A 24,459-nucleotide genomic window follows, 5' to 3' on the forward strand; every position below is an offset into this window, starting at 1 on the left:
AGGAGAACTGGCACTCAAGCAGCACTTTTAAAATCATTGTATAGAATTGTAACATTTCATGTTTTTTGTCATGCATATAACAGAACAAGTTTTAAAAATTAATATTAATATAATCCCTAAATTTTTGATATTATAGATTTGCCAGTTCAGTCCCCCCAATAATAAATAGGTTTAGACAGGCAACTGAGTTCATTAACTAATGGAATTATCTCCCTGGGGCTTAAACTGAGACTACCGTACATTGTGTAAGTTTTCACAAATAACAAATCAATGTTTATCCAGATGAAAGAAGGACCAGTGAATCACTCTGTCATATACCTCTCTTGCTTCTGTCATCATAGACAAGGCCTCGAAAGCAATATACTGCGGTTTCTTGCACAATTTATTACTACTGACCCCATTGCCAAGGATCGGAAGTTCATCGTTTCTTATTTTCTTAGTGATGATACCATTTCAGTGTTTGAGCCCCCACAAAGAAATACAGGTAAGATACTATTTGCAAGCAAATTGGCTAAGGAAAGGGAAAGGTATTTTTATTATTAAGCTGGATAGGTGTCAGTTTGGTATAATCAAGCACTCACTGAGAAAGATGTCTTCATCTACTAGGCTTGGACTTTGCCTCATTTAAGTTTGTCGGAAGGAATATGTCTGGGAGGAATATGAAGATTCAGCTTTTTATAGACTTGTCTGTAAGCCATTTTTATCTAATAATATTAAGCCCGGAAACAGGAAATAGACTGATATAAACACTGCAGTAAAGTGCATTTTCTTTTAGCTTAGTCTCAGAATTTCATGGGCACTTGCTGCAGAACTTCATGGAAGTATATCTGTAGCTCAGCACATGTCCTTATGAAATGCCTGAATTATGGTGATGCTTAGATGATCTTGGGGGGGGGGGGATGATCTCCACTCTCATTTTGCTCTTACAAAGGTGGTGACACAATGCAGGGGGTGATAGAAGAAATTGTGAAAAGGTTGCACTTTCAGCCATGCAGGAGAATCTATGATGGGGAACTGTTGAATGACAAACTTACGCTAGGATAAACATGATGACGTATTTTACAACCCTCTGTCTTTCAAAATTTAGTGGGGCAGAATGGGGGTGTGGGGAGAGACAGGAGAGAAGCTAGTTTGGATTGTATTGCCACCTTTATGCTGGTTTATCATTGTTTAGCCAAACCTTTTTCATTGCAAGCATGCTTCCTTTGTAACTTAAACACTAAGAAAATTTCTTTAGTGGGACAAATTCAGAATCAATAATGACATTAAAAGCTTTTGTTGACTAAGTACTTATGTAGCCACCATCTCAGACTGACAGGTTTTTTACGTGTCAATAACTAAATAGAAAGAAGTTGGTTTCTATTCTTGACTCTGAATGTTCATGCTTTTACAGGCTTAAGTTGGACCCTGATGATTACCTTAATGCATTTTTCACCTTTCAGTTTTGTTTGAACAAGATGATTTCTGCACCAATCTCTGGATGAATAAGTGCTTTGGGTTTTGCAGTCATGTATAATTGTTACTCTAAATGGCATTTTCCTATGCAGTCCATCCCTTTTTATTACACTTACATTACCAAATAATACACAAGACACCATGAAATGTTTCAAATGCACACTTCTTGGCTTTTGGTTGGGAGTGCAGCTATAAACAGGAAATGAACCACAGACATACTTGAGTTAGCAGAGTGCTTGTTCATCACGAAGCATTATGGTTGGCAAACCTCTAGAACGCAGTGAGTGTGATGTCAGTTTCCTTCACTGCACAATGGCAGTGCCTCAGTATGAGACAATGGAAAAACTCTCTGGGCATGTTATTATTTCTCAAAGCCACTTTTGCAGTAGCTTTCTTCAAACAGATTATATAAGATGTACATTACTTTTAAGTGACAGAAGTAGTTTCATCTGTACAGTCTTGCTCACACACATGCTTGTAATGATGAGTAAAGTCATTAAGTTATATTTCGGCAAGTATGTAGTTGTAACCATTTATTTGCCTTAATATCCCAACTATGGTTATGATTCAGCATAGTACAGTTCACTGGAAGGATCAAGCGCCTACCATCCAATGAGTTTATAAGCTTAATAAGTTTCTCACCCAGTTTCTCAGCTGAAAGTACAGCTTCCAGAATAGGTGTGAGAAAGGCAAAATTATGTGAGAATAAAACAAGTATTAGATGAACATTTAAAAAAATACAAAAATAATGGTATGGGCAGTTTGATATTTTAGGGTACAGTCTAATACATTTTCTCTGAAAGATGCAGCTTGTTGTTTTGTTACAGGCATACTTGGTGGGAAGTTCCTGGAAAGAAGTCATATTCCAAAGCCTGGGCAGGAGCTCTTTAAGAGTGAAATGACTGAGAACTACACAGCCCAGGATCTGTATATTGGAGCCAAAGTGTGTTTCTATGGGCACGTCTTCCTTGTGGTGGATGCTGATGAGTATGCTTTCAACTACATGGAGAAGCATGCAAATGAGGCAAGCTGTGCTTTCCAATCCTTATTTGGCCTTTGAGCCATATGCAGTATTATTATCTTGCTTCAGTAATGGTTGCTCTGAAAACCTTTGTTTATTCATCTCAAAATCAACACACTGCCATTGTTGTTTGACTTGAATGCCTAGTGGTGAAATTTGTCCATTTCTTCAAGCTATTGTATGCAAGATACATATAAGATAATCTTTGGTAAACGTCATGGAGTTTCCATGTGCATAATGATTTCAGTTTGCAAATTTACTTTCATAATATCCTAATCCTATCTTTGTTTCCATAAATAACAAAAATTAAAAAGCAACAAAAGGGAACTGATGATAGAGTCTGTGGAGTACCAGTTAATTTTCCCATGCAACAGATAAAGGAACTGATGCTAACCAAACACAATGCAAAAGAATATCTGATAGTTGTTATGGTTGCCACTTGCCATAGCATTTGTGCAGCTCTCTTGGAATAAAAGTGTAACCCAGACAGGAAGGAGCTGTAAATGGATTCTGAAAGGATAATGTAGTCTTGGGAGTATTCCTTTTGATTACATATGTTGTACATAGCTACAGAACTTAAATTGCTCTTTTGTAACATCCAGATTTTTAGGTTTTTTAGATGTGATAATGCATTTCCTCCAGAGCAGTGGTTCTTAACCTTGGGGTCATGACCCCATTTGGGTTCGCTTGGCCCCTTCCCCGGGGTTGCCAGATTGCTGGCCATGGCGGCAGTGGGCAGCAGCAGGCAGAGGTGGCAGAGCCATGGCAGTGGCCACCTCGATCGTTGCGCGCATGCACTGCTGCTACAGCCACCACCGAAGTTGGGGTTGCAGCAAAGGTAAAGTTGAGAACCGCTGCTCCAGTGTTTTCAAAAGAGGGTCTGAATTACTACCGAGAATAAGATTGAAGGAAATGCCAATCCAACTTGCATTTGATGTGTGACCCGCCTAAAACATAGTGTGTGTGTGTTGGGGGGGGGGTGGTGATGATCTCCTAAGCATAATGTGATTGCAGAAGGGGCTTCATTATTTCCTTCTTTTCTATCATGAGCTTCAGTAGCAAAAAAGTGCTATGGGGATGGGCTGTTTGTCTTACTGCCAGTTCCATGCGTTTGCCCAGGAGTCATGTGAAATGGCAGGAAGACAAACAGCCTAGCCCTCACAGACTTTTTCTGCTAGCAAAAGTGTGCAGGGTAGAGAGGAAGGAATGATGAAACACCTCCTGCAGCCACATTGTCCTTGGGAAACATTCCCTCCCCATTTTAAAGGTGAGTTCTGGGTCACACATTAATGCGACATCTAACAAGATATTGTGATCCAGTTCAGGTATGCGTGTGACTTTGGGCCAAATCAGTCAATTCTCTGCACCCAGTTTCTGAAGGACTATTTATTAACCTGTTAACTTTCAGCTTACATTGCATATCAGTGTTCAGCACAAACTCTGTTTTCCAGACTGCACTCCTTGTTATGGGGCAGTTGCACAAGATGCAATAGATATGCCTTTGCATGATTTCTTCAACGCATGGAGTGGTTCACATGCAGTCTTACCTGGCTCTGTTTTATATAGGTTTATATCACAAGTTAAAGCAAAACAAAACCCTGGCTGTTATAGTTCTTGGTCTTTGCATTGTTGAACACTCACTGAGAATGATGTATCTGCTTTGAATATATCCTCTGTTCTTTTCCCCATTTCCACCTATTTTCAGTTTGCCATGGCCAATATCAACACCATCTTGAACAAACTGAAAGCAATCGGAGAGCCAAGGTCAAGAGAGATTAAGCAGATTTTTGCAGCTACTGATCCTCAGCATACCACTGTTATGGACTATGATGAATTTAGGTAAGACTGTGGAATACATGTCCCAGGAAGACAGTTTAATTCAGTGCTCTTAATCCCATCTGTGTGAGGTCCCCATCAGTAAGAAAGAATGAGAAAGTTCACAGGCCCGTGGATAGTCTGGCTGTTTTCATCACACAGACCATAAACAGGCTTAAATAATACAGTCGTTTAACAGAGGAGCCATGTACCTTTCTTTTGACCTGCTTCTCTGCATGTTGAACTTTCATGTGGAATTCTGCCATCTGTCTCCTGCATCTGTATGCAAAATAAGTTTTTTGTTTATAAAAATGCTTATTTTTGATCTTCGTAGTCATTTAAAACAGTGCATTTTTGACAGTTCACATCAGTGATCTCTTTAAAGATTTTTGTAACAGCATTTATTCGTGTTTGTTTTGATTTATATATCACCAAATCCAAGGACTCATTCCAGCATATTTCTCATTTTTATCTCATGCTTTCTCCAGAGAGCTCCAAGAAGATACATTGTTGTCTCACTTCCTATTTTATCTTTAAAACAACCTTGAAAGGTAGCTGAGAGATCATGAGTGGTTGCAGCAGGTTGCCTACTAAGTTTAATGAATGGAGATTTGAGCTTCAGGCGTGCCAAACTATAGTCTGATACAATTAACTATGCTGGCTATCAAACATGAAAATACATAATTGACAAATATAAAATGTATAGCCAGGCTAGGCTGATTTCATCAGAATATAAAAGCTAAGCAGGGTTAATATTTGGATGGGAAGCCACAAGGAATTCTACGTAGAGGATTATGCCTGAGAAAGTCAGCAGTATAGAGAACAAGTGTGTGTTTGATGTATGCAATTTCTACTAGACCTTTAGATAAGCTAATGTATTTAAATCAGTTACACTGCAACTGGTTTATAAACTCATATCGGTTTTGAGAATTGAAAAGTTCCTTCCAGTCCAAGGAGATGTTTACAGATGTCTTTTTTGCTCTAAGTAATTGTTTACTAGTTATAAAATAATTCAGAACAAGCTGGAAAGCAGAACAAAGATATGAAATATAAATTCTCCCTGTCTCAAACTGTTCACAACCTCCAACTTAGAAAATGATGTGGTGCATAGGATTGTAATGAAAGTTGGCTTTGCTGTACATACATAATAGCTTGTTTGTCTTGCGTTATTTCCATGTTATGAGAAATAGCTGGTATTCCTGCACGAATTTGATCAAATACTCTAGAAGGCAGTTTATGCTTGATGAGTAGATAAAACAAGCATATAATCTGATATGCTGATGACAGTTTTGCATTTCTATGTACTGTGAAGCTTGACTAAAACAAGCCTTGATAGAACTGCTGGTTAAACATGAACCCTGTAATGAATTACTGTGATATGAGGCCAGTACAGACAATACTTTTTTAGTCTCATAAATGTTTGCAGCTGTCCCCCAATGTATGCTTCATGTGAACTGTAATTTGTGAACTAAAGTTCATGGATATTAACTGCAATGGGTCCTATAACCTTGGAGTCGTATTTTCTGCTCTCAGCTGCAGGCAGGATTCAGTATTAAGGTGACACATAGAACATGACTAAAGAAAATTCAAACATTAAAACAATAATTTAACCCTTCATAGTTTCCCCATTTTGGCAACAGAAAAATAAGCTTACCTTATGCTGTTCTTACAAAGTGTCTGGTCCAGTGGTCCAGCATATCTGAACAATGTGAAAGATATTTCCTAGTCTGTTCTTTATATGCCCCTCTTTTCCATAAGAAGAAACCTATTTCAGTTCAGCTTTGCTCGTGCTTCTGCACTCAGAGATAGGTCACTTCCTTCCAAAGCATTCTTGTAAAGAAGCTTTGAAGCTTCATCAGTCTTGGGTTTCCAGACAGCAGTATGGAACTTTTAAAGTTCCACAATGATGCACAACACAGATTTTTCTCACTGTCACTTCATAAAAGTATACCCAGGATGATGAAGTCTACAAGTTCTTGGACTGAAAGCAAGTATCATTTATTGACCTGAAGTACTTTCAAAGAGCTTTAATTGCATATATTTTCATTGATATGGACATAATTATTTATTTTGAATTTCACAGAAACGTGATGATGAATATATCAGATGGAAAATTATCAGAACATGAAATTATGACTGTAGGGCGATATTACAGTGTAAGAGATAAGAATGAGATGGACATTACATTCCTTCTAGCTGTGGCCCAGGAACATCTGAAGAAAAATGGCTTTGAGAACTTTGGTCAACTTTTGGCATCCATTGTATACAATGACAGAGACAAGTAAGGATTCTTTTTCTCTCAAAAGCCTGGATGTATAAATTCTCTGACTAAGCAACTAGAAAATACCCACCTTCCTCCCAGTGTTTTTGCAGAAGAAACACAGCAGGGAAACTTCCCAGTTCCATTCTGAATGCTGTGTCGGCCCTGCTAACATCTACTAGCCATGGTCCTGATGTGATCTATCTCCCATCAACATAATGGAACCAACATTTTGTTGACCTAATTCAGTCACTAATTTCATTTGTAGAGAGTTTAAATTATTATTATATGGCTCAGGAATGTGTTTGTGTGGGTATATATACATCAATAAATCCTAAGTATTAAAACATTAGACCTATAAATAAATCAAAATATTAAAATCTCAACACATTAAAATCTCAACATTCCAGCAGGTTTCCAGTGTCCTTGTGAGAGGGTGTTCTCCATGGGGGCTTATCTGGGGGAGGCCCATTTGATGGTATTTAAGGTGATTAAATTGCCCTTTGGAATCTGCGAGAATTATAACTTGATTCTAAATGCATTGAGTTGCATCCAAAGGTTTCCTGTTTGGAGTAGAAGTTGCTTCCACGTGTGCAAAGGAGTAGGGATCCGTCATTTCTGTGGGTTTTCCAGTAGCAGCGCTGTCTCCCATGGTGCACCCCCATGCGTTTGGATGGGAATGTTATATTGCCTAAGGCCAGATGGTTTGCTGTGTTAGTTTAGTGATGACTAGATAGCTTTGCTTCTTTCATTACGTGAATGCAAACAACAAATGTGGCTGGTTCCACAGAATAGTATGCCATTGTTTCTCTGGCTCCCGGACATGCTTTATCGTTACTGTGTGAAGTATTCTATCACACTGATTGGATTTCACTACCACAGTAAAATGTTTTTGATACCGTTAACAAATTATAGGCCAAAACATCTTAGTCCGCTCAAAAATCTAGATTTAAAAGGAAAAATAGATGGATATTTCTCTGTCACCAGTACTAGACGGAGGCAGTCTGAGCCAGCAGAGAGGTGGGGAAGATTTTGTTTGACTGAGGTGTGGCAGGCAGACCAAACATGTGCATGGGGATTTCTTTTTCCTTTTCCTCTGCCAAACAGAGCAGGGAAGAGAGAGAGAAGAAGGCCAGAATTGGTTTCTTTCCCATTATGCACAGGTCTTCTTCCAAGAGTCTGCAGTTGGCTGGTGGCTGGAGAAGGAGAACATTGTTGTCCACATGTACAGGCCTTTACTGGACTCAAGCTATGTTCAGCACTCTTGTTAGCCATAATTTTTAGCATTAAAATGAATGTATATTTTTGAATCTGGCATGAATCTGGCTAATTTCTATGTTTGTGCACAAGCCTTGTTCCTCCCCTTTCTTTTTTTGAATTTTATATCCCAGCTAGAAGCTAAATTTGGTTATCTGTGACATATGGATGCAGGTGTCTGGGTCACCTGGAATTAGCTTTCCTCTGAAAAACTAGAGCCTGGATAGAATTCTTTTTTGGGGGAGAGGGATGTGCACCCCACATTTGTACACTCTGGGAAATCAGAGTTCGTTTCTAATTCAGATTCCCCCTGTGAGAAGGGAGGTGAACTTGAAGCCCAGCAAAAAGCCAGGCTTGGGCACCTGCCAGTTGAATGTCTGCTCAAAGTATAGTCCAAATGCAGCCAAGGCTTTTATCCAGGGATCTGCTTGGAGGGAAGGGTCATTATTGGCAAGGTTTGCAAAATTTGTCTTTCCACAAGTATTTCCTTGTTTTTAAATATACCTTGTATCGCTTTAAAAGATAATTCTCATGTTTTGATATTTCAGTACTTGTAAGAAACACATGCATGAAAAAACATTTTTTGTTTCACAGATATGGACTACTGCCCAGTAACAAGTGCAGGACTATTTGCAAATCCTTCAGGTTGCCCATAGCGGATGATCTCCTGCGAGCACTGCTGACTGCGTAAGTCTGATCACACAGTAATATTGTTTATGTATATATGTCATTTGTCTGAGGTGTGTTGTCAGTTATAATGGAGACCAGCAACAATTTGTGATGTAGAACACATCTTCTGGTGCATTCCCTGGGATGGAAATGGGTATGACATGACATCCATAGTCCCACCCCAGGGAGGCAGCTGGTGGAAGAGGCTGAGGCTGTGGCTGAGGTGCTGCCCCTTAAGCCACTGGGGGCCAGGCCACAACCCGCGCAACTACTGTGGGGTGAGACATCACCCTGAAGCTGTCGGGGGCCTGTCAACAATGTGTACAAGCACCACAGGGTGAGGCGCCACTCCTGAAGCTGCCAGGGACTGGGCCACAACCCATGCAACTGCTGCGGAGGGAGGCACCACCTTTGAAGCTAGAGAGAAGGAGGGAGAGGGGAGGTTGTGTGTGTAAGTGAGAGAGAGAGATTTTAATTTTCCAAAAATCTACCATCTGCTTTTTAGCTGTTTACAATAAGCTGTTCGAAATTCGGCAGTTCTCATAAGTGTGCATATGTTGATACTCTCTATTAATCTCTTTGTATGTTCATGTTATAAAAGTTATCTTCATTACATGTAGTCCCACTATAGCCCTGATTTATTGCACTGAGTTTTTAAAACGTACGTGTTTAGAAAATGTGCTGTCCAGACAGCTGTTTCAGTAGTGACCACTGTAACACATTTGTTTTTTTTAACCCTAGGAATATAATAAAGTTATATTGACATAAAGAACACCAAGGATAACAGTTTGAATTGTATTTGATGATTAGCTTATATTGTAGTAGTAGTAGTAGAAGTTATGTAAGGGTCCAGAGAAAGGTTCAAATAATGTGCTGAAAAAGGCGGGTGACTCCCTCTGCCTGACCCAGTAGTGCTTAGACTGCTCATTCCTAAATCTTAATAGGGCTGATATCCATAGGCCGCAATCCTACAAAGACTTTCCTGGGAGTAGGCACCTTTGGGAAAAGGGACTTACTTCTGAGTAGACGTACTTGGACTTGCTCTCGTAGTTTCTTCTACGGGTAAAATTTAGGCTTGGGTTAGCTTCCAGAGGATATGGGTGCATTGCATTTCTCTTCCAGACCTCTTCCATTCACCCTCTCACCTCATGTAGATCTGTGCATGTAAAGCACACCAGCCACCTTCCCCTTTGACTTGAGATATTGTGAAATTTCCCCTAATGATCCCACTCCTTCCAATCTGTTGGAGACTTTGCCTGTCCGTCTCTACTGCTTTCTCTGTCGATAGCAAGGACACCTGCCATCTCTCCCAGCTCATGCTAGTTAGCTTCATCCCCAATGCCCTCCTTCTAGCAAAATCAGCGTTGGCATTGTACTTGCCTCCTGTGAATGCCATATTTAAACCATCATCCTTTTGTATGGGAAACTATAAAGCAAAGGGTTAAAGAATCTGGGGGATGTAACCCACAGGATTCTACTGAGGAGTAAAGGCATTTGTGAATGCATGAAACCTAGATTGTATTAAAAGAACATATATTGTAATATATGGTGTGTATGGTAAAAACAAGACACGACTTTTAAGTTTTTAATGCCTCATCAGAATCTTAGGACATGAGCAGATAATGCTTAGGATTTTCCTTACTTTAATGGCAGAAGTGTAAGGCACTGTTTTTCAGAAATTCATGAAGCATAGACATTTCAAGGAGTTCCCTGTGGTAGGCAGATGGACAGCCTTTGCAATTTGCTTCACATTCATCATTTCTGACACCCAGTCATGAGCATTTAACAGCGGGAGTAAAATAATTCATTTTTAGAACTCCCACTAACCTGAGTGAAATAAATTCGATTTTAGAACTCCCACTAACCTGAACTGCCAAAAGATGGTTTGGAACAGCCAGAATCCAGGAGTGAAATAAAGAATTCTGTCTCCTTTTCTATAACACAATAATTATGCAACCAGAGAATTATCACCGATCAGTGGAGAAAAAAGTACTAGGTATTTAAGAGATGGGTTTTAGATTTATAAACTGGAGGAACCCTCCGAGTTTTTATCCCGGACATGGCCCGCCCTAACTCCTCCCCACTTGCCCTTACTCCTTTATTCCTCCCGCTCCTCCGGAGCGGGGAGAGGTTTAAAGACTAGAAGCAAAGCCCATTGTACCCAAGAATATAATGGGTGCTAGGATGCAGACCTGCACTGTGGCCTTCCTCGGGGCTGGCTAAATGGCAAAAGCTCCTGCCCACCCTTGGACTCTTGAGGCCCTGCCTCCAAGCCTCAAGGAACATTCCTGACACAGGGGTCACCAACCTCCAGGTACAGCCTGGAAATCTCCTGGAATTGGACTATAGAGATCATCTCCCCAGGAGAAAATGGCTGTATTGGAGGGGGGATTCTATAATGACAACTCATCTCCATTCTCCTGGAGATGAAAGGGCTTGCTTGGGAGGGGATGAACTCTGGCAGAGAGGTTGCAGGATAGGAGAGGTTGGGACTTGGGGATTTACTGGGCTTGCAGGTCACTTCCAAGTAGCAGAGCTCAGTCTCCCAGAGAAAAACCCTGACTCTGGATCCCATGTTGTTGCAGAGATACCAGGCTCCAGGTGGGAAATAAAGAGAAATGCTGAGTGGCAGCAATTGCTAATAATAAACATCAAATGATTTATAAACTTTCTTCCTTCAATGAAACTATTTAATTGATGGCAAAATTTGCTTTAAGAACTGAAAACCTTTAAGTCAGTATAGTCTTCAGTTCAATATCAGGGTAAATAAAAAACAGCTGTATGTTACAAACATTAAAACATTGGCTGGCAAAGAACTTACAAAAAGGTTTCTCAATTACTGCCTCTATGTCAGCTTTTCTCAACTTTTTTACCACTGAGAAACCCTGGAAATATTCTTCAGGCTTTGAGAGACCCCAAAAATGGGACCTCCAGGTCCCAGCGAAGCTAGCATCCCCACCACTGGCCAGGTGTGCACTCTACACAGAGTAAGAGAGAGAACAAACGCAAAAGACTAAAAGCATTCCTCTCTTCTCACATTGTAAGCCCCATTAACCACACACAATCACCTCTCCATACCTGAGTGTCTCCCTCCTTGGATTGCTCTGAGAAGCCATTGGCCAGAAGGTCCATATTTAAAGGAAAAGAATCCCATAACAGTCAGCAAGCAAGTAAAAAATAAGACACCATCCTCCTGCAACAGCTTCTTCTACCTGTGCTCTCGCTAATTATCTTTAAGGCAATGTCAATTTGTACAGCTTAGTGTAGTGGATAAGAGCAGCATCTTCTAATGTGTGAGCTGGATTTGATGCCCTGCTCCTCCACATGCTGGATAACCTTGGCCTAGTCACAATCCTGTTAGAAACTGTTCTTAGCAGTTTCTCTCAGAACTCTCTCAGCCTCACCTACCTCACAGGGTATCTGTTGTGGGGAGAGGAAAGGAAGACTATTATGTGCCACTCAGACTCCTTTGGGCAGTGAAAAGCAGGGTATAAAAACCAACTCTTCTAATGGGAAGTGCTACTGGGAAACAGTGTCTTCCCCTCCCTCCACATGTCCCATGTCCTCATGGGACTTCTTTGCCCTGTCTACACTTTCCCCATCTTCCGTGCCATTGGGGGGGGGTCTATTTGTCATTTTGTGTTTGTTTGCTGGCTTGTGAACACTGACGCCAGTGTCCATGTTGGACTTCGGGATTGCCTGTAGTTGGAGTTCATCTGCTGAGGACACAGAACAGTTCCCTGTGAGAAAATAGATGCTCTGAAGGGTGGACTCTGAGGCATAGGACTGCACTGAGGTAGTTGTCCTCCCCATGCAACAGGGCTGAAGTGTTCTCTCAATTATTCCCCACGGGCAAGTGTCATTTGCAGTATTCCATAAAAGCAAACATGCTTCTCATTATTCTTTATAGGCAAGTGTTTTTCCCATTATTCCCAATGAGCAATCTTCTACTTTCTGTGGACAATCATCTATTGTCTATGGCAGGGGCTCATGGGAATTGTAGTCCATGGATATCTAGAGAGCCACAGTTTGGCCACCCCTGGTGTATGGCAATTGCTGTCCCTAGTTTTAATATGCCCCCCATCCTGCCTTTCTACCCCCACAAATACCACCAAGAGCGTGAACAAATTAAAACAGGCAGAAATAGAACCATATTTCAAAAGTATTTAAAGTGACTGAAAGCCAACCACACCTCTACCACACAGAAGACAAAAGCATTTCTTTCTTCTCAGATTGCCAGCCTTATTAACCACACAATTACCTCTCCATGTAGGAAATACCTGAGTGTCTCCTTCCTTGGATTGTTCTGAGAAGCCATTGGTCAGAAGGTCCAAATTTAAAGGAAAACAATCCCATAACAGTCAATCAGCAATTAAAAGAAGACTTACACCATCCTTCTGCAACAGGTTCTTCTGCCTGTGCTCCAGTTACATCTCTTTAAAGCAATGGCAATTTGCATAGTGGTTAAGAGCAATGGCTTCTAATGTGGCAAGCCAGATTTAATTCCCTGCTCCTTCACATACAGCCAGCTGTGACCTTGGGCTAGTCACAGTCCTGTTAGAAACTGTTCTCACAGAGCAGTTTCTCTCAACCTCAGGGTGTCTGTTGTGAGGAGAGGAAGTCACTTTAATTATAAGTCACTCTGAGATTCCTTTGGGCAGTGAAAAGCAAGGTATAACCCCCCCTCCATGTCCCTGTTGCCTCATGGTGCTTCTGTGCCCTGTCTATACTTTCCCCATCTTCTGTGCCATTGGTCTCAAATTTGCTTTGTTGTGATGGCTTTGGAAAGACTGCAACAATACCAAGGTAGTATCCATATGGAAAGGGAAAGTCTATATCTTCCCAGTCCCACCCACATCAACATTATTTTTCCTGCTGCAATTGCCTGTGATGGCTACCTCCAAAGCATACCTCCCTTTCCAGAATACAAATCTCATATGACCTACTCATGAGTAAACATTTTCAGGGCAGAGGCTTCTCCTGGCTGTCCTGGATCCCAGAGGACTGGCAAGAGGGCATTTCTGGCCCTCCCACAGACCCCCATCCATGGCACATAGAGGCAGCTCACTCCCTCTCTCATGCCTTCCAAGTTGAAAAAGGCCAGGATAACTTACTGACAGCAGGACAAGCTCCTTTTTCACCCAGGAAACTTCTAAAACTGGCAGAATGTTGGAGAGCTGATTCCTTATTAGCCCTTCCTATTTGAGAGCTTGAGAGTTCCCTCCTGAATGGAGCTAAACTACCTGAGCTGCGGGCCCTCCTGATTGGGGCTAAACTATCCTGGCTGAGGGCCATGACTTACTCATAAGTAAACATTCCCAGGGCAGAGGCTTTTCCTGGCTTTCTTCACGCAATTTGACCTGATTGGCCCTCATTGGCAGAGTGCAATTTAAACTGATTGGCCCTCACTCATGAGTAAAAATTCCCAGGGTAGAGGATTTCCTGGCTGTCTGCATGTATTTTGACCTGATTGGCCCTCATTGGCAGAGTGCTCTCTCACTTTTGGTGGCATACTCCAAGGGAGTGCTGCTGATTCGTCGGCCAATCCCTCTGACGTAGCGCCGTGCTTCGGTGGGGGGAGGGAGGTGCGGGCACCGGCAAAAACGCAGGTGTGGAGCTGCCGCGCCTACGCGTTTGCACCTCACTCTCCTCCCCCCCCTGCAGTGCAGCGCTCGTTACACTGGAGCGATGGGAGGGAGAAGGAGGTGCAAACGCGCTGGTGTGGCAGCTCCGCACTTTCGCGTTTGCCCCCATGTGCTGGTGCCCGGGCCTCCCTCTCCCCCCCCCTCCTGTGAACTGGTCTCCAGCCCAGAAAAGGTTGGGGGCCACTGGAATAGAGGACCATGAATATGAGCCTTGGAAAAGAACAAGAAGTTATTCAGGGTTTTGGGCCATTGCCGCCTGCTCTTACAAGATGTGCATCTCTGAATCCTGACATTTTTACCAGACAGTCTGTCAGGTTTCCATAAGGGTTAAAACTATTGTTCTATCATTCTCCAGTCTTTTTGGAACCAGCCAAATAGCAATACTATACTTTAAGTGCAGAATGGTAACATCTATTAATAAAATTACAGGATGTTAAATAATATAGTAATTTAGTGTTTATCCATAGGATTCTTATATGATGAAAGCTAGTGGTTATTAAAAAAAAATAGACAAGAGCTAAAGAGTTAGTGGAAGAATACTTTTTATCCTGCAGTCTATGTGCAAATCAGGTTTCATGCCAGTTGACTTTTATTGGGTGTGTTTGCTATTTAAGCATAAAGGTTTTGGGAATAATTATTATCTAGGATTTTGGATATAATCTCTAAAAACATGGGAATTTATTGGTTCAGTATTTTTATGTGATAAGTGATTGCTTGTCCCAAACCAGAAGAATAATTTTAATAATGTAAAACATATTTGTGGCAGTTATCCAGATTCTCCATCAGCAAGCAAATGCAGGAACACAGCTAGACCTACTTTGATTTGGTGTAGGGGTCACTACCATAATTTTTTTCTGTTTTGGGGGGGATTTTAATATATTTTAAACATAAATGTTTGATATTTCTCTCTCCTTTAAGTACAGGAAAATTCATACTTTATTCGCAGTAATTTCTGACTATCCCTTTCTAGCTAAAGGCTCCTTGACCACTCAACTAAAAGCCCATCATACATCCTCCACAAGGGCATTTAATATTCAGTTAGGATGTGCTTCTTAGAATTCAGAGTGTAAAGACTTCTCTGCACCAAGTCGTTCCTCTAGTAATAGCAGCTTGAGGGGCCAAGACTCCTCTGCCAACACTTCAGACTAGCAGGTCAGCAAAGGATATCAAAGAAAGCAGAGAGGTAGAGGCAGAAAAAGCAAAAGCAAGGAGGCCCTGTTGCTAACATGTTCCCTGTTCCTCAGGAGAAGAATTTTAGGGGACGTTTTGGGTTGCACTGGGAGAAGGGAGGCAAGAAAGTTGCACTCCACTGATAGAAATTCTTGTTCTGGTTGATATTTTTGGAAGAACCCAAACCATTATATAAAGTGCAGAAATGAGAGGGGTTTCCTACATTCTTTCATTTATGTGCCTGTCAGTCTTAAGGTTTTGAGAGAGAGAGAGAGAGAGAGAGAGAGAGAGAGAGAGAGAGAGAGAGATTGTTTGTCTGTCTGTCTGTCTGTCTGTTATCTTCAGATCAGATTTATTAATATGGAAAGAAACCAGCAAACAAAGTACATTTGATCATTAACATAAAATAGATAAAAAGGACAGCGATGATAAGATATTACAATACATCAAATTGTCCATTTTGTTTGAAAAAATCTACCGACAAAGATTCTCACCCCTTATATGGAACATCTACATAAGGAGAAAGAATCCTTGTTCCCTGCCCTCTCCCTCCTCCCCTTCACTCCCACCCCTCTCCTTACCTGCTCGCTCGGCTGGCCTTGCCAGTCTCCCGAGGTTCCCCCTGCTCTCCGGAGGGTACGGGCAGCCTCAGAGGCATAGCAGAGGTGAGGCCAGCATAGCAACGCACAGTGCTGTGTGTTCCTGTGCTGGCCCTGCCCCCGCCACTCTCTAAAGGCTGCCCCTGCCCTCCAGAGGGTGGGGGCAGCCTCGGAAGACTGACGGCGGCTAAGACGCCAGAGCATTGAGCACACCTCAGTGCTCTGGTGCCACTGTCTATCCACTGGCGCAGTCCCTGGGGGCAGGACTTTACAGATGGCACGTCCGTAGACTTCCATTTGGGGGACCGCGCCAGTTGATGTTCCACATCAACAGTTGATGTTCCAGTTGATGTTCCACATCAACAAGGCTTTGTTTCCTAGATGCTAAAAAGCAAAATTTTACAAGTTCCCTAGTGTCTTTGTTGTCAAATTAAATACTAGAGTACAATGTTTACTGAATATATGCAATATCCAATCTAATTTTAGGTTTGAAGATGACAAGGAAAATGTAAAATATAAGACATTAGTTGATGGGCTAAACTGGCGAGAACATCCAATTCCAGCTTTCCAGACCATCTTACTTCCTCTACAGGTAAATCAAAAACATTTCTGATCAGTGGTCGTTTACATGCAGGATCAAGCATGTTTTTTTAAAGACTCAGACACAAGTAAATAAGGAATATCATATTTTACTTCTGTAGTTGAAAGAATTACAAATCCACTTCAGTCAAGTCCCACAAGAAATATTGAGAGTATTTCTGCATTCTGAATATTCTGTTCTACAAGGGAGATAGGATGATAGAAGTCGTATTAACCTTGAAATATTGGGAAACTGTGGTTGAAAGGCCTATGCATTCTTAAAAACTATTTCTTGTATAAATTCTGAATAACCTCCAAGGAGCTAAGAGAAACATAAGGTTCCCAATCCCTTGTTTTCCTTGTGAGGCACATGTGGGCAGGGGATATTTTTAGATGAACATGATAGTTGGGAGGAGGCGCTTAACGTTTCCTTCACCCTTTAGTTCTCTGCTGCAACCCCCTGCCCAGGCATTGACCTGATAGGACCTTCAAAAGGATCAGACCACTGTCATAGATTCTATCACACATGCCCTAATTATGCATAAGTCTGTCTATTTACATGTAAAGGAAGGAGAGTGTATCATCATAATGACAGAGCATTCGGAAAAATCAGCAAAACGTTTGCTTTCAGGCACTTCTATTGATAAAGGCTATCATTTCATTCCATTTGGATGCAGGGTGGATGTCAGATCAGAAACATGTTATGCTTCTTACTACCTTGAAAATGGGTGCACTTTTCCCCTTCTTGCCCGAAATTGAGTGGGGGACAAAAATTGTCACTATTGGGAATTTTTTTCCCCATTGATGCTTTTGTAACTGTCATCCATATCCAATAATGATCTTGAGTATATGACATAACTACATTTTAAAAAACTCTAAACAATATATTAACTAGTCAGACTTAAATACCATTCCTCTGTACAGTATTTGTCTGATAACAGTATTTACTAACCTACAATTTTTGTTGCTGTCATCTTAGTTGAGAACAAGGAATCCAGTTTCTGAATTTTAAACCTTGCTAGTTCTTACTTGACAGTTGGAAAAAGATCAGTTTTCTGCTTTCGTGTGTTTTGTTCAGAAAAGAGGTGATTTAAATGTATAAGCATCATTCACAAACACATGTTTTTAGTACATAGGTATCTCATCTCAATACTAAATATAATGGGCAATATGGTTCCAAATTAGATTAAGAAGTTCCAGATATACTTACTGCTAACATACATCTAGATTAAAAGTAGCAACATATTTTCAGTTCATCTGAAATAATTGTATTGACTTTAATTGTTTCTAATTAAATGAGATAATCTCAGTGAGTACATTTTAACGAAAAGAGGTACTGCAGGGTGAGGAATTAAAGGATGAAGAAAGAGGATGAGAAAAGAATCTAACTAAAGAGACAATGGAATCTGAATCCCCTGTTGGATCTCCGAACAACATCAGTGATATATTTTATCTCAGTGGTGATTTAACATGGTGTATTTTTGCAGTGCTTGATTATTATATTTGTCACACAGAAACTACAGTCTAATTCTCATTCATTTGGCTGAATCCAGTGTTTTCAATCCATCTGCCACTTTCTAAACTAACAGATTCTAGAAAATAACTGTTCTCATCATTGGTCCTGATGGTTTGTAGATGGAGATTGTCCCTATAGCTTCTCTAAGTATGCACTATCCAAGTTCACTTTTCCTTAGCTGGATTAATCTCAAGCCAAAAAACAAACAAGCAAACAAAAAACCCTGAGAAAATCCAAACAAAACAAAATGTTCCCAAACCTGAAACCTCTCCTTCCTCTGCTCACCCAACCCCTGCTAATAACAAATAGATTGTTTAAAAGTACAGCCATTGTCAATGAAGTTTATTCTGTCTTAATTTTATGACAGTGGTTGTATGGGGACCTACTTGTTGGATCTGTTGTGTTCCCAGGCCACAGCACATAATTCACAAAGAAGATTTTAGAAGTTTCCGGTTAGGAATTAATAGCAGCAATAGTGCCAAAATTTAGAATGTTGTAAGTGTATTCATAAACTGGCAATGCAGTCCTATTCTGATTAGCATGTGCACTCTCATAACACCTAAGAGCCCAATGCTAGATGCTAGGGGATTCAAGAAGTCATCCCAAATCATGTCAGTTTGCTCTTTCCCTGATTTCTCCAAGGAAGTATTAAGAGTGGGATGGATCGTTTATGCACTGGGAACTTCACTGCCCCGGCTCTTGTGCAGGAGCAAAAATCGGGGGCAGATGAGGTGCACTCGGCCAAATGCTCCCCCATGTGGGTGCAAGGAATAGGTGGGGTAACCTGCCACGACTAAAACCCCAGCCTGCAGTCAGCATGAAATCTCCAGTGCATAAACTGTCGTGGTCTGTTCTTGGCAATGGGAATTCGCTAAATATCATCACTAAAATATTGTATGCCTTACTTGGAGAGGCTATGGAAGACCTAAAGGTGCCCTTAGTCAAGGCCTCTCTGGTCAACCTTCATTCAGTTGCATTGTCGTTTGTCCTTTCTTCTTTCCTTTGGGTCTTCATGAAGGTTTTGGTGACTCTTATAGCTGTTCTGAGTTGATGGAGGATCCAAACTTACCCCTACTTAATGACATTCTAATCAGGGCCAAGGATGTGGGACATCCACCAACAACACCATGACCAGTTACTGCAGGCAAATGGGTTCTTAATAAATATCACCTTCATCCATCTAGAAATATGATGGATATAGGTGCCAGGATAGATGTCTCTCAGGCCAAAGTCTTTATTCCAGAGGAGAAACAAGCAAAAGTGATCAAGTTGACAGACAAACTCCACAAGTAAATCTATATAGACCTCATGTTCGTATCCCAAGTTTTCAGTCTAATAATATCAGCCAGAGATCTTGTTCCCTGTGCATTTCTCCATGAGAGACCATGGGCAATCAGAGCAGCCCTATTCTGTAGCTCTATTCTCCTTCCACAGATTGATTTGACTAAGTATGTTCAGGTACGGACAACACAAGAGCAAAGGCCCACATCAGTTACCCAGGGAGCACTAGGGCAGCCCCCTTCATCAAGAGGCGATGCAACTATTTTGGTAGGCAGAGGTAAACTTGAAAGTCCTAAAGGCACAACATGTCCAAGGATCCTAACTATGTTCAGGTTTAATGCCTAAGAGAAAGGAGTGGGGTAGAAATCATGGCCTTAATAGACTCCTAACCAAGGCCTCAAATTATAAGTAATGGTAAAAAAAAAATCTGAATTCCCCAGTGCATTTCATATTGTTCTCTGTGCTTCCACCCCTCTTTTAAGACATGTTCTTAAAAGTAAATATTTAGTAAAAATTGTTTAATTTTTATTGTAAATGTTCTGTAACACTGTCAATCTATTTGGAAGTGGCTTATTGGGGGTCGGGTGTGATGTCTGTGTTTAATGGCTGGTTGCCTTCCATTGCATTACATATAGCTCTAAACTTGTTTTTTCTCTTCATTGTTCTCAGTATGAAGATGAATGGACTGGGCAGCCACCAACCCTTCCAGTGAAAAAAATCAAATATTTACCACTAATACAGGATGCCTTTGGCATTGAAGAATAGTACTAGTCCACATAAGACATCTCCTGTGGAGCAATTGTGCTACTTCATCAAATTTCTCTCAAGAGTTTCTGTAAATTATTACTTAAAAAAAATAAAAGAATCACAGTTATAGATTTTGGGTGAATTTAAGGGTTTTTTAAAACTTTATTGTAGAAATAGAATTCATATACTTTAATAACTGCTGCATACTCCAATAGACTGTACTGTACATGCAATATCTCAATAAAAATAATTTAAGTATGCCCTTATTCTTGTTTATTATATATGAGGTGGTTACTGGTTAAGTCAGGAAATTTATTTATTTATGTATTATGTATTTATTTATATTTCTATACCGGCACCCCAAAAGTGGCTCATGGCGGTTAACAACTCACAACAATAAAAAACAACTCACAACAATAAAAAACCCATAAAACAATAATTAAAATCCCCCCAGTTACAACCCCTCTAACCGCAAAAAACTCCCTCCACAGACCTTCTAGTACTAAGCTTCTGGGGAGATCTTCCTAGGAGGAGTTTGATGACCTCAGTGGGAGCTCAGATCTTCTTTGTCCTGGCCTCAACCAAAAACCTGGCAGAAGAGCTGTTTTGCAGGCCCTGCGGAACTGTGAAAGCCAAGAATCTTCTCACCTCAACAGGTACATATTCTCCAGCCTTTCCTCCTGAATCAGGTTCTGTTGCTTTGCTATTTTCTAATAGTTTATTGGTGCTTGTTAAATTGTCAGAGGCAGCCTCCTTATATTGAGGAGAAGGGGGAAATTGATCAGGTTACCACTTCTTCCTTCACTGCTGCTCATGCTGGAAAAAAATTGCCCTATAGAAAGCAGAATTATATCTCTTAATGGTACAGGAGGCACCTTTAAAGGTACGACTGAAAGGTGATTTGATAACTATCTTCAAGTATTTAAAAGGCTGCCATATAGAGCAGTGGTCCCCAACCCCTGGGTCACGGTCCGACGCTGGGCTGCGAAGACCTCGGCACCGGGCCGCAGCTCCCTCTTCCCGCCCCTCCCTGCAGCAAGAAGTTTGCCAGGCCGCGAGCAAATCGGCCGCCAAAGCAGCCGATTAGCTTGTGGCCCGGCAAGCTTCTTGCTTTGGGAGGGGGAGGGAGAGAAGTTTGCCAGGCCGCTTTGGCGGCCAATTTGCTCGCGGCCTGGAGGGGCAGGGAGAGGGAGCCGCGGCCACCGGCATTCTGGCGGCACAAACGCGCACGCACGGACTGCTGTGCATGCACGTTTGCGTCCAGTGGGCTTGCACCCCCGCCAGACGCAAACGTGCATGCACGGCAAGTCCGCACACGCGCGTTTGCGCTGGGGCTGCCGTGCGTTCGCGGGGCCCCGGGCCACCCTCTCCCCTTACTCAGTAGCAGCGGTTCGCGGCAGTCGGAAGTTATCCTCCCTTGCCCCAGAGGGATGGACCAGAACCAATTGGGTGAAATTAATTCAAAAGAAATCCCATCTAAACATCAGGAAGAAGTTCCTGACAGAGCAGTTTATCAGTGGAACAGGCTTCCTCGGAAGGTGGTGGGTTCTCCATCTTTGGAAATTTTAAAACAGAGGCTGGATGGCCATCTGAAAGAGAGGCTGATTCTGTGAAGGCTCAAGGGGGGCAGGTTACAGTAGATGAGCGACTGGGATGTGAGTCCTGCATAGTGCAGGGGGTTGGACTAGATGGCCCATGAGGTCCCTTCCAACTCTATTATTCTATGATGCTAGGATCTTTTGCAGCCTTCGTATTTTGATTAATTGCAAAACTATTGATTAGCCACAGTTCATCTTCCAAACATTATTGATTTAGAAGGCTTTGAAAACTCTGGTTTTCTTGGCAAACAATAATAGCCACTAAAGCAGTCACAGAAGGTCCTGTTGCAATTAGGGCTGGGTGCTTTGGCGGCTGAAGCACCCAACCCTAGTTGCAATCTTAAGAGAATACATGGTCTCCAAATTACCTAATTCTAATGAAAGAACCCATATTCTTCTGAGTCAACTGAAATAAGCCACAGAGAAGGAGACAACCAGCACTAGAAGAAAATCCCAGACTTGGCAGAACACAGGGATGAATAATATTTTGAAAATGTTTTCTGTTCTCTATTCCTCTAAACAAAACTCCCAGCTTCATTCTGTTTCTTCAGTGTATTATTACACTAAAATACAAGCAACAAGTAATTGTCAGACTGACACCCAACCTTTACATAGAAATTGACATGGTAAACTACTCTTATATAAGTATGCCAATCCAGATTTCATGCTTTGTGTGAGCATAATGGAGACATTATATGTTTAAACTTCATCTATCAGATGTTTGACCTGCTTCCTCATCCCATTGATTTAATTAGCACTTCCATACTACTTTGTTTAATTGGTAAAAAGACCACCCATCCTGTGGGACTGTAAGAGTGCAGTGGTGAGGCCTACAACAAAGTGGCCTTGATGTATTCTGTACAAGGCATGTCTTACTAACCAGAATGAAGTCATGATGCAGTGTTGGCTTAGTTCTCTCAGATATGGAAAAATGTAAGCTCTACCATTTCAAACTGCATGGCAGGAGGGAACCTCACAAGACTGAATGCTTCATACAAAAAAAAAAAAATCCTAGCACATAAACTAGATTGTCAGGGAGAAATCTAGATTAAAATATTTATACAGTTCATTTTTGTTCATAGGGAGCTTGGGGGCTGGGGACACAGGGCATGAGCATCACGTATGCCATAATGACACTTCCGGGAAAAAACAGAAGTGATGTCACTGGAGGAATAGCTGAATCAAACAATTGGGTTTCCAACAATTCTTAGGGCAAAATGACATTACTTCTGGGTTTTCCATGTGCCCTGCCAGTCTTTTAATTTTTTCTCCCTGAATCCAGAGTGGTGGCAGGCATCAAGGTTTGCCAGAGGGAGGTCTCTGATCAAATTAGGAAATCTAGCATCTCCAATAAGGGTGGATTTTTTTTAATGTGGAAACTTCTTTAGCCACATCCTGGAGGGAAGTCTTCATGGAAATGACATTACATCCACACACACACACCCTCAGCTGAGCAGCAGAACAACACCCACCCAGCGTGGTCGAGGCCCGCAAGGAAGATGAGGAAGAGGATCATGGCCTTGGTGGTGGGTCCTGCCCAGTCTGGGCAGAGACTCCTTCCCTCTCTCACCACTGTTGCTGCCCTGTGCCCAAGCCTATCCTGCCACTCCCTGCTTGCCTGCTGGAGGGGGGGGGGAGTGCCTGTCCTGGCTGTCATAGCAGGAGCCACTCCCTTGACTGTGCTCAGCTATGGGGATGGAAGGCAGCTGTTGCTCCACACTGACCTTGACTCACCTGCAGACGCTGAGCCCCATGAGAAGGACAAAGATGAGAGAAGGAAGCATGGCTGTCTGGCTCGCCTTGGCAGTGGTGGCTACTCCCTCTTCCTACTGGCCTGGGTGTGGATGAAGCTGGCCCATTGTCAAGGGTCCAGTTGGTATTGCTGCAACAGATAGCGTCTGCACCAGGGGTCACCCAGGTGCAGTGCAGTTTGGATGAGGCTGCCTTCACTGTGGTCTCCTTGGAGGTCTACCAGAGGCAGCACAAAAGCTGCCTGGGAGAGCCAATGCAGATGCAATCCAAAACAAAAACAACAACTGGGCCCTGGATGATGGGCCAGCTTCATCCACATCCATGTCACCAGGAGGAGGAAGCCGCTGTCACTGCTGAGGTGAGCTGGATGGCTATGCTTCCTTCTCTCCTCTTTGTCCTTCCTGTGGGGCCCAGCATGTGTGGGATAAGGTCAGTCTTGAGTTCCTCACAACTGCCTTGTGGCCTGCAGCTATTGACAGGTGGGGGGAAACCCAGATGGAAGGGGGAGGAAAGAGGTGGTTGGAAGAAATAGGAAGAAGATGGAGGAGAAAGAAAAACAGACAGAAACTGGAAAGTAAGGGGGAGAAAGAAGGAAAGAGACAGAGAGATGAAGGACAAGAGGGAGTGAGGGTGGAAGGAGGAGGAGGGAGTGACAGGGAAGGAAAGAAGACAGATGGAGGAATGGCAGGGAACTAACAGGGAAGAGAGAGAGGAAGGCAGAGTCTAGGAGAGGGAGTTCAATGAGTTACAATGCCATTAAGTTCACCGTTTTCTCTAGGGGAACTGGAGAAAGGTTTGCCAACTCCTGGTTAGAAAGTACTTTGAGATGGGGGGATGGGACGGGACTAAGCATAGCAATGTACCCCATTGAAGTGCTCTCCTAAACTCTGCTGTCCTTTGCCCCCTCCATCTCTAGGTAGTTCCCAACCAGGAGCTGGGAACCCCAAAAGTGATGGGTCGAGAGAATGAACCTGGGCAGGCTCAGTTATACAAGGCTTGGCATTGCTTTCCTGTGTTAAGGAGCTCACTTACATGACTTGGCCTGCATTGCTTTTTTGAACTGGTCCCTGCTTATAATTCATTTGAATTAGTCTG

At 42.1% G+C, this 24,459-nt stretch overlaps 1 protein-coding gene and 1 long non-coding RNA gene across 2 annotated transcripts in view; one reads left to right on the top strand and one right to left on the bottom strand.

Moving 5' to 3' along the window:
• The window catches only part of EFHC2 (EF-hand domain containing 2), a 51,632-nt gene extending 31,358 nt beyond the window's left edge, over window positions 1-20,274 (top strand). The window contains exons 9-15 of the mRNA XM_077342858.1: window positions 342-484; window positions 2,283-2,479; window positions 4,182-4,315; window positions 6,375-6,572; window positions 8,403-8,495; window positions 16,378-16,483; window positions 19,937-20,274. Coding sequence (XP_077198973.1) covers window positions 342-484; window positions 2,283-2,479; window positions 4,182-4,315; window positions 6,375-6,572; window positions 8,403-8,495; window positions 16,378-16,483; window positions 19,937-20,032 — 967 coding nt within the window. The 3' untranslated portion in view covers window positions 20,033-20,274. The remainder of the gene's footprint in view (window positions 1-341; window positions 485-2,282; window positions 2,480-4,181; window positions 4,316-6,374; window positions 6,573-8,402; window positions 8,496-16,377; window positions 16,484-19,936) is intronic.
• Window positions 2,473-10,413, bottom strand: LOC143840003 (uncharacterized). Its single transcript, XR_013231970.1, has 4 exons — window positions 10,343-10,413; window positions 9,494-9,533; window positions 4,504-4,570; window positions 2,473-2,649 (listed from the first exon to the last, which is right to left on the bottom strand). It is a non-coding gene; the product is annotated as an uncharacterized LOC143840003 (long non-coding RNA).
• Window positions 20,275-24,459: the final 4,185 nt, after the last annotated feature.

This window comes from Paroedura picta, chromosome 6 (assembly GCF_049243985.1).
Source record: "Paroedura picta isolate Pp20150507F chromosome 6, Ppicta_v3.0, whole genome shotgun sequence".
NCBI classification, from domain to species: Eukaryota; Metazoa; Chordata; class Lepidosauria; order Squamata; family Gekkonidae; genus Paroedura; species Paroedura picta.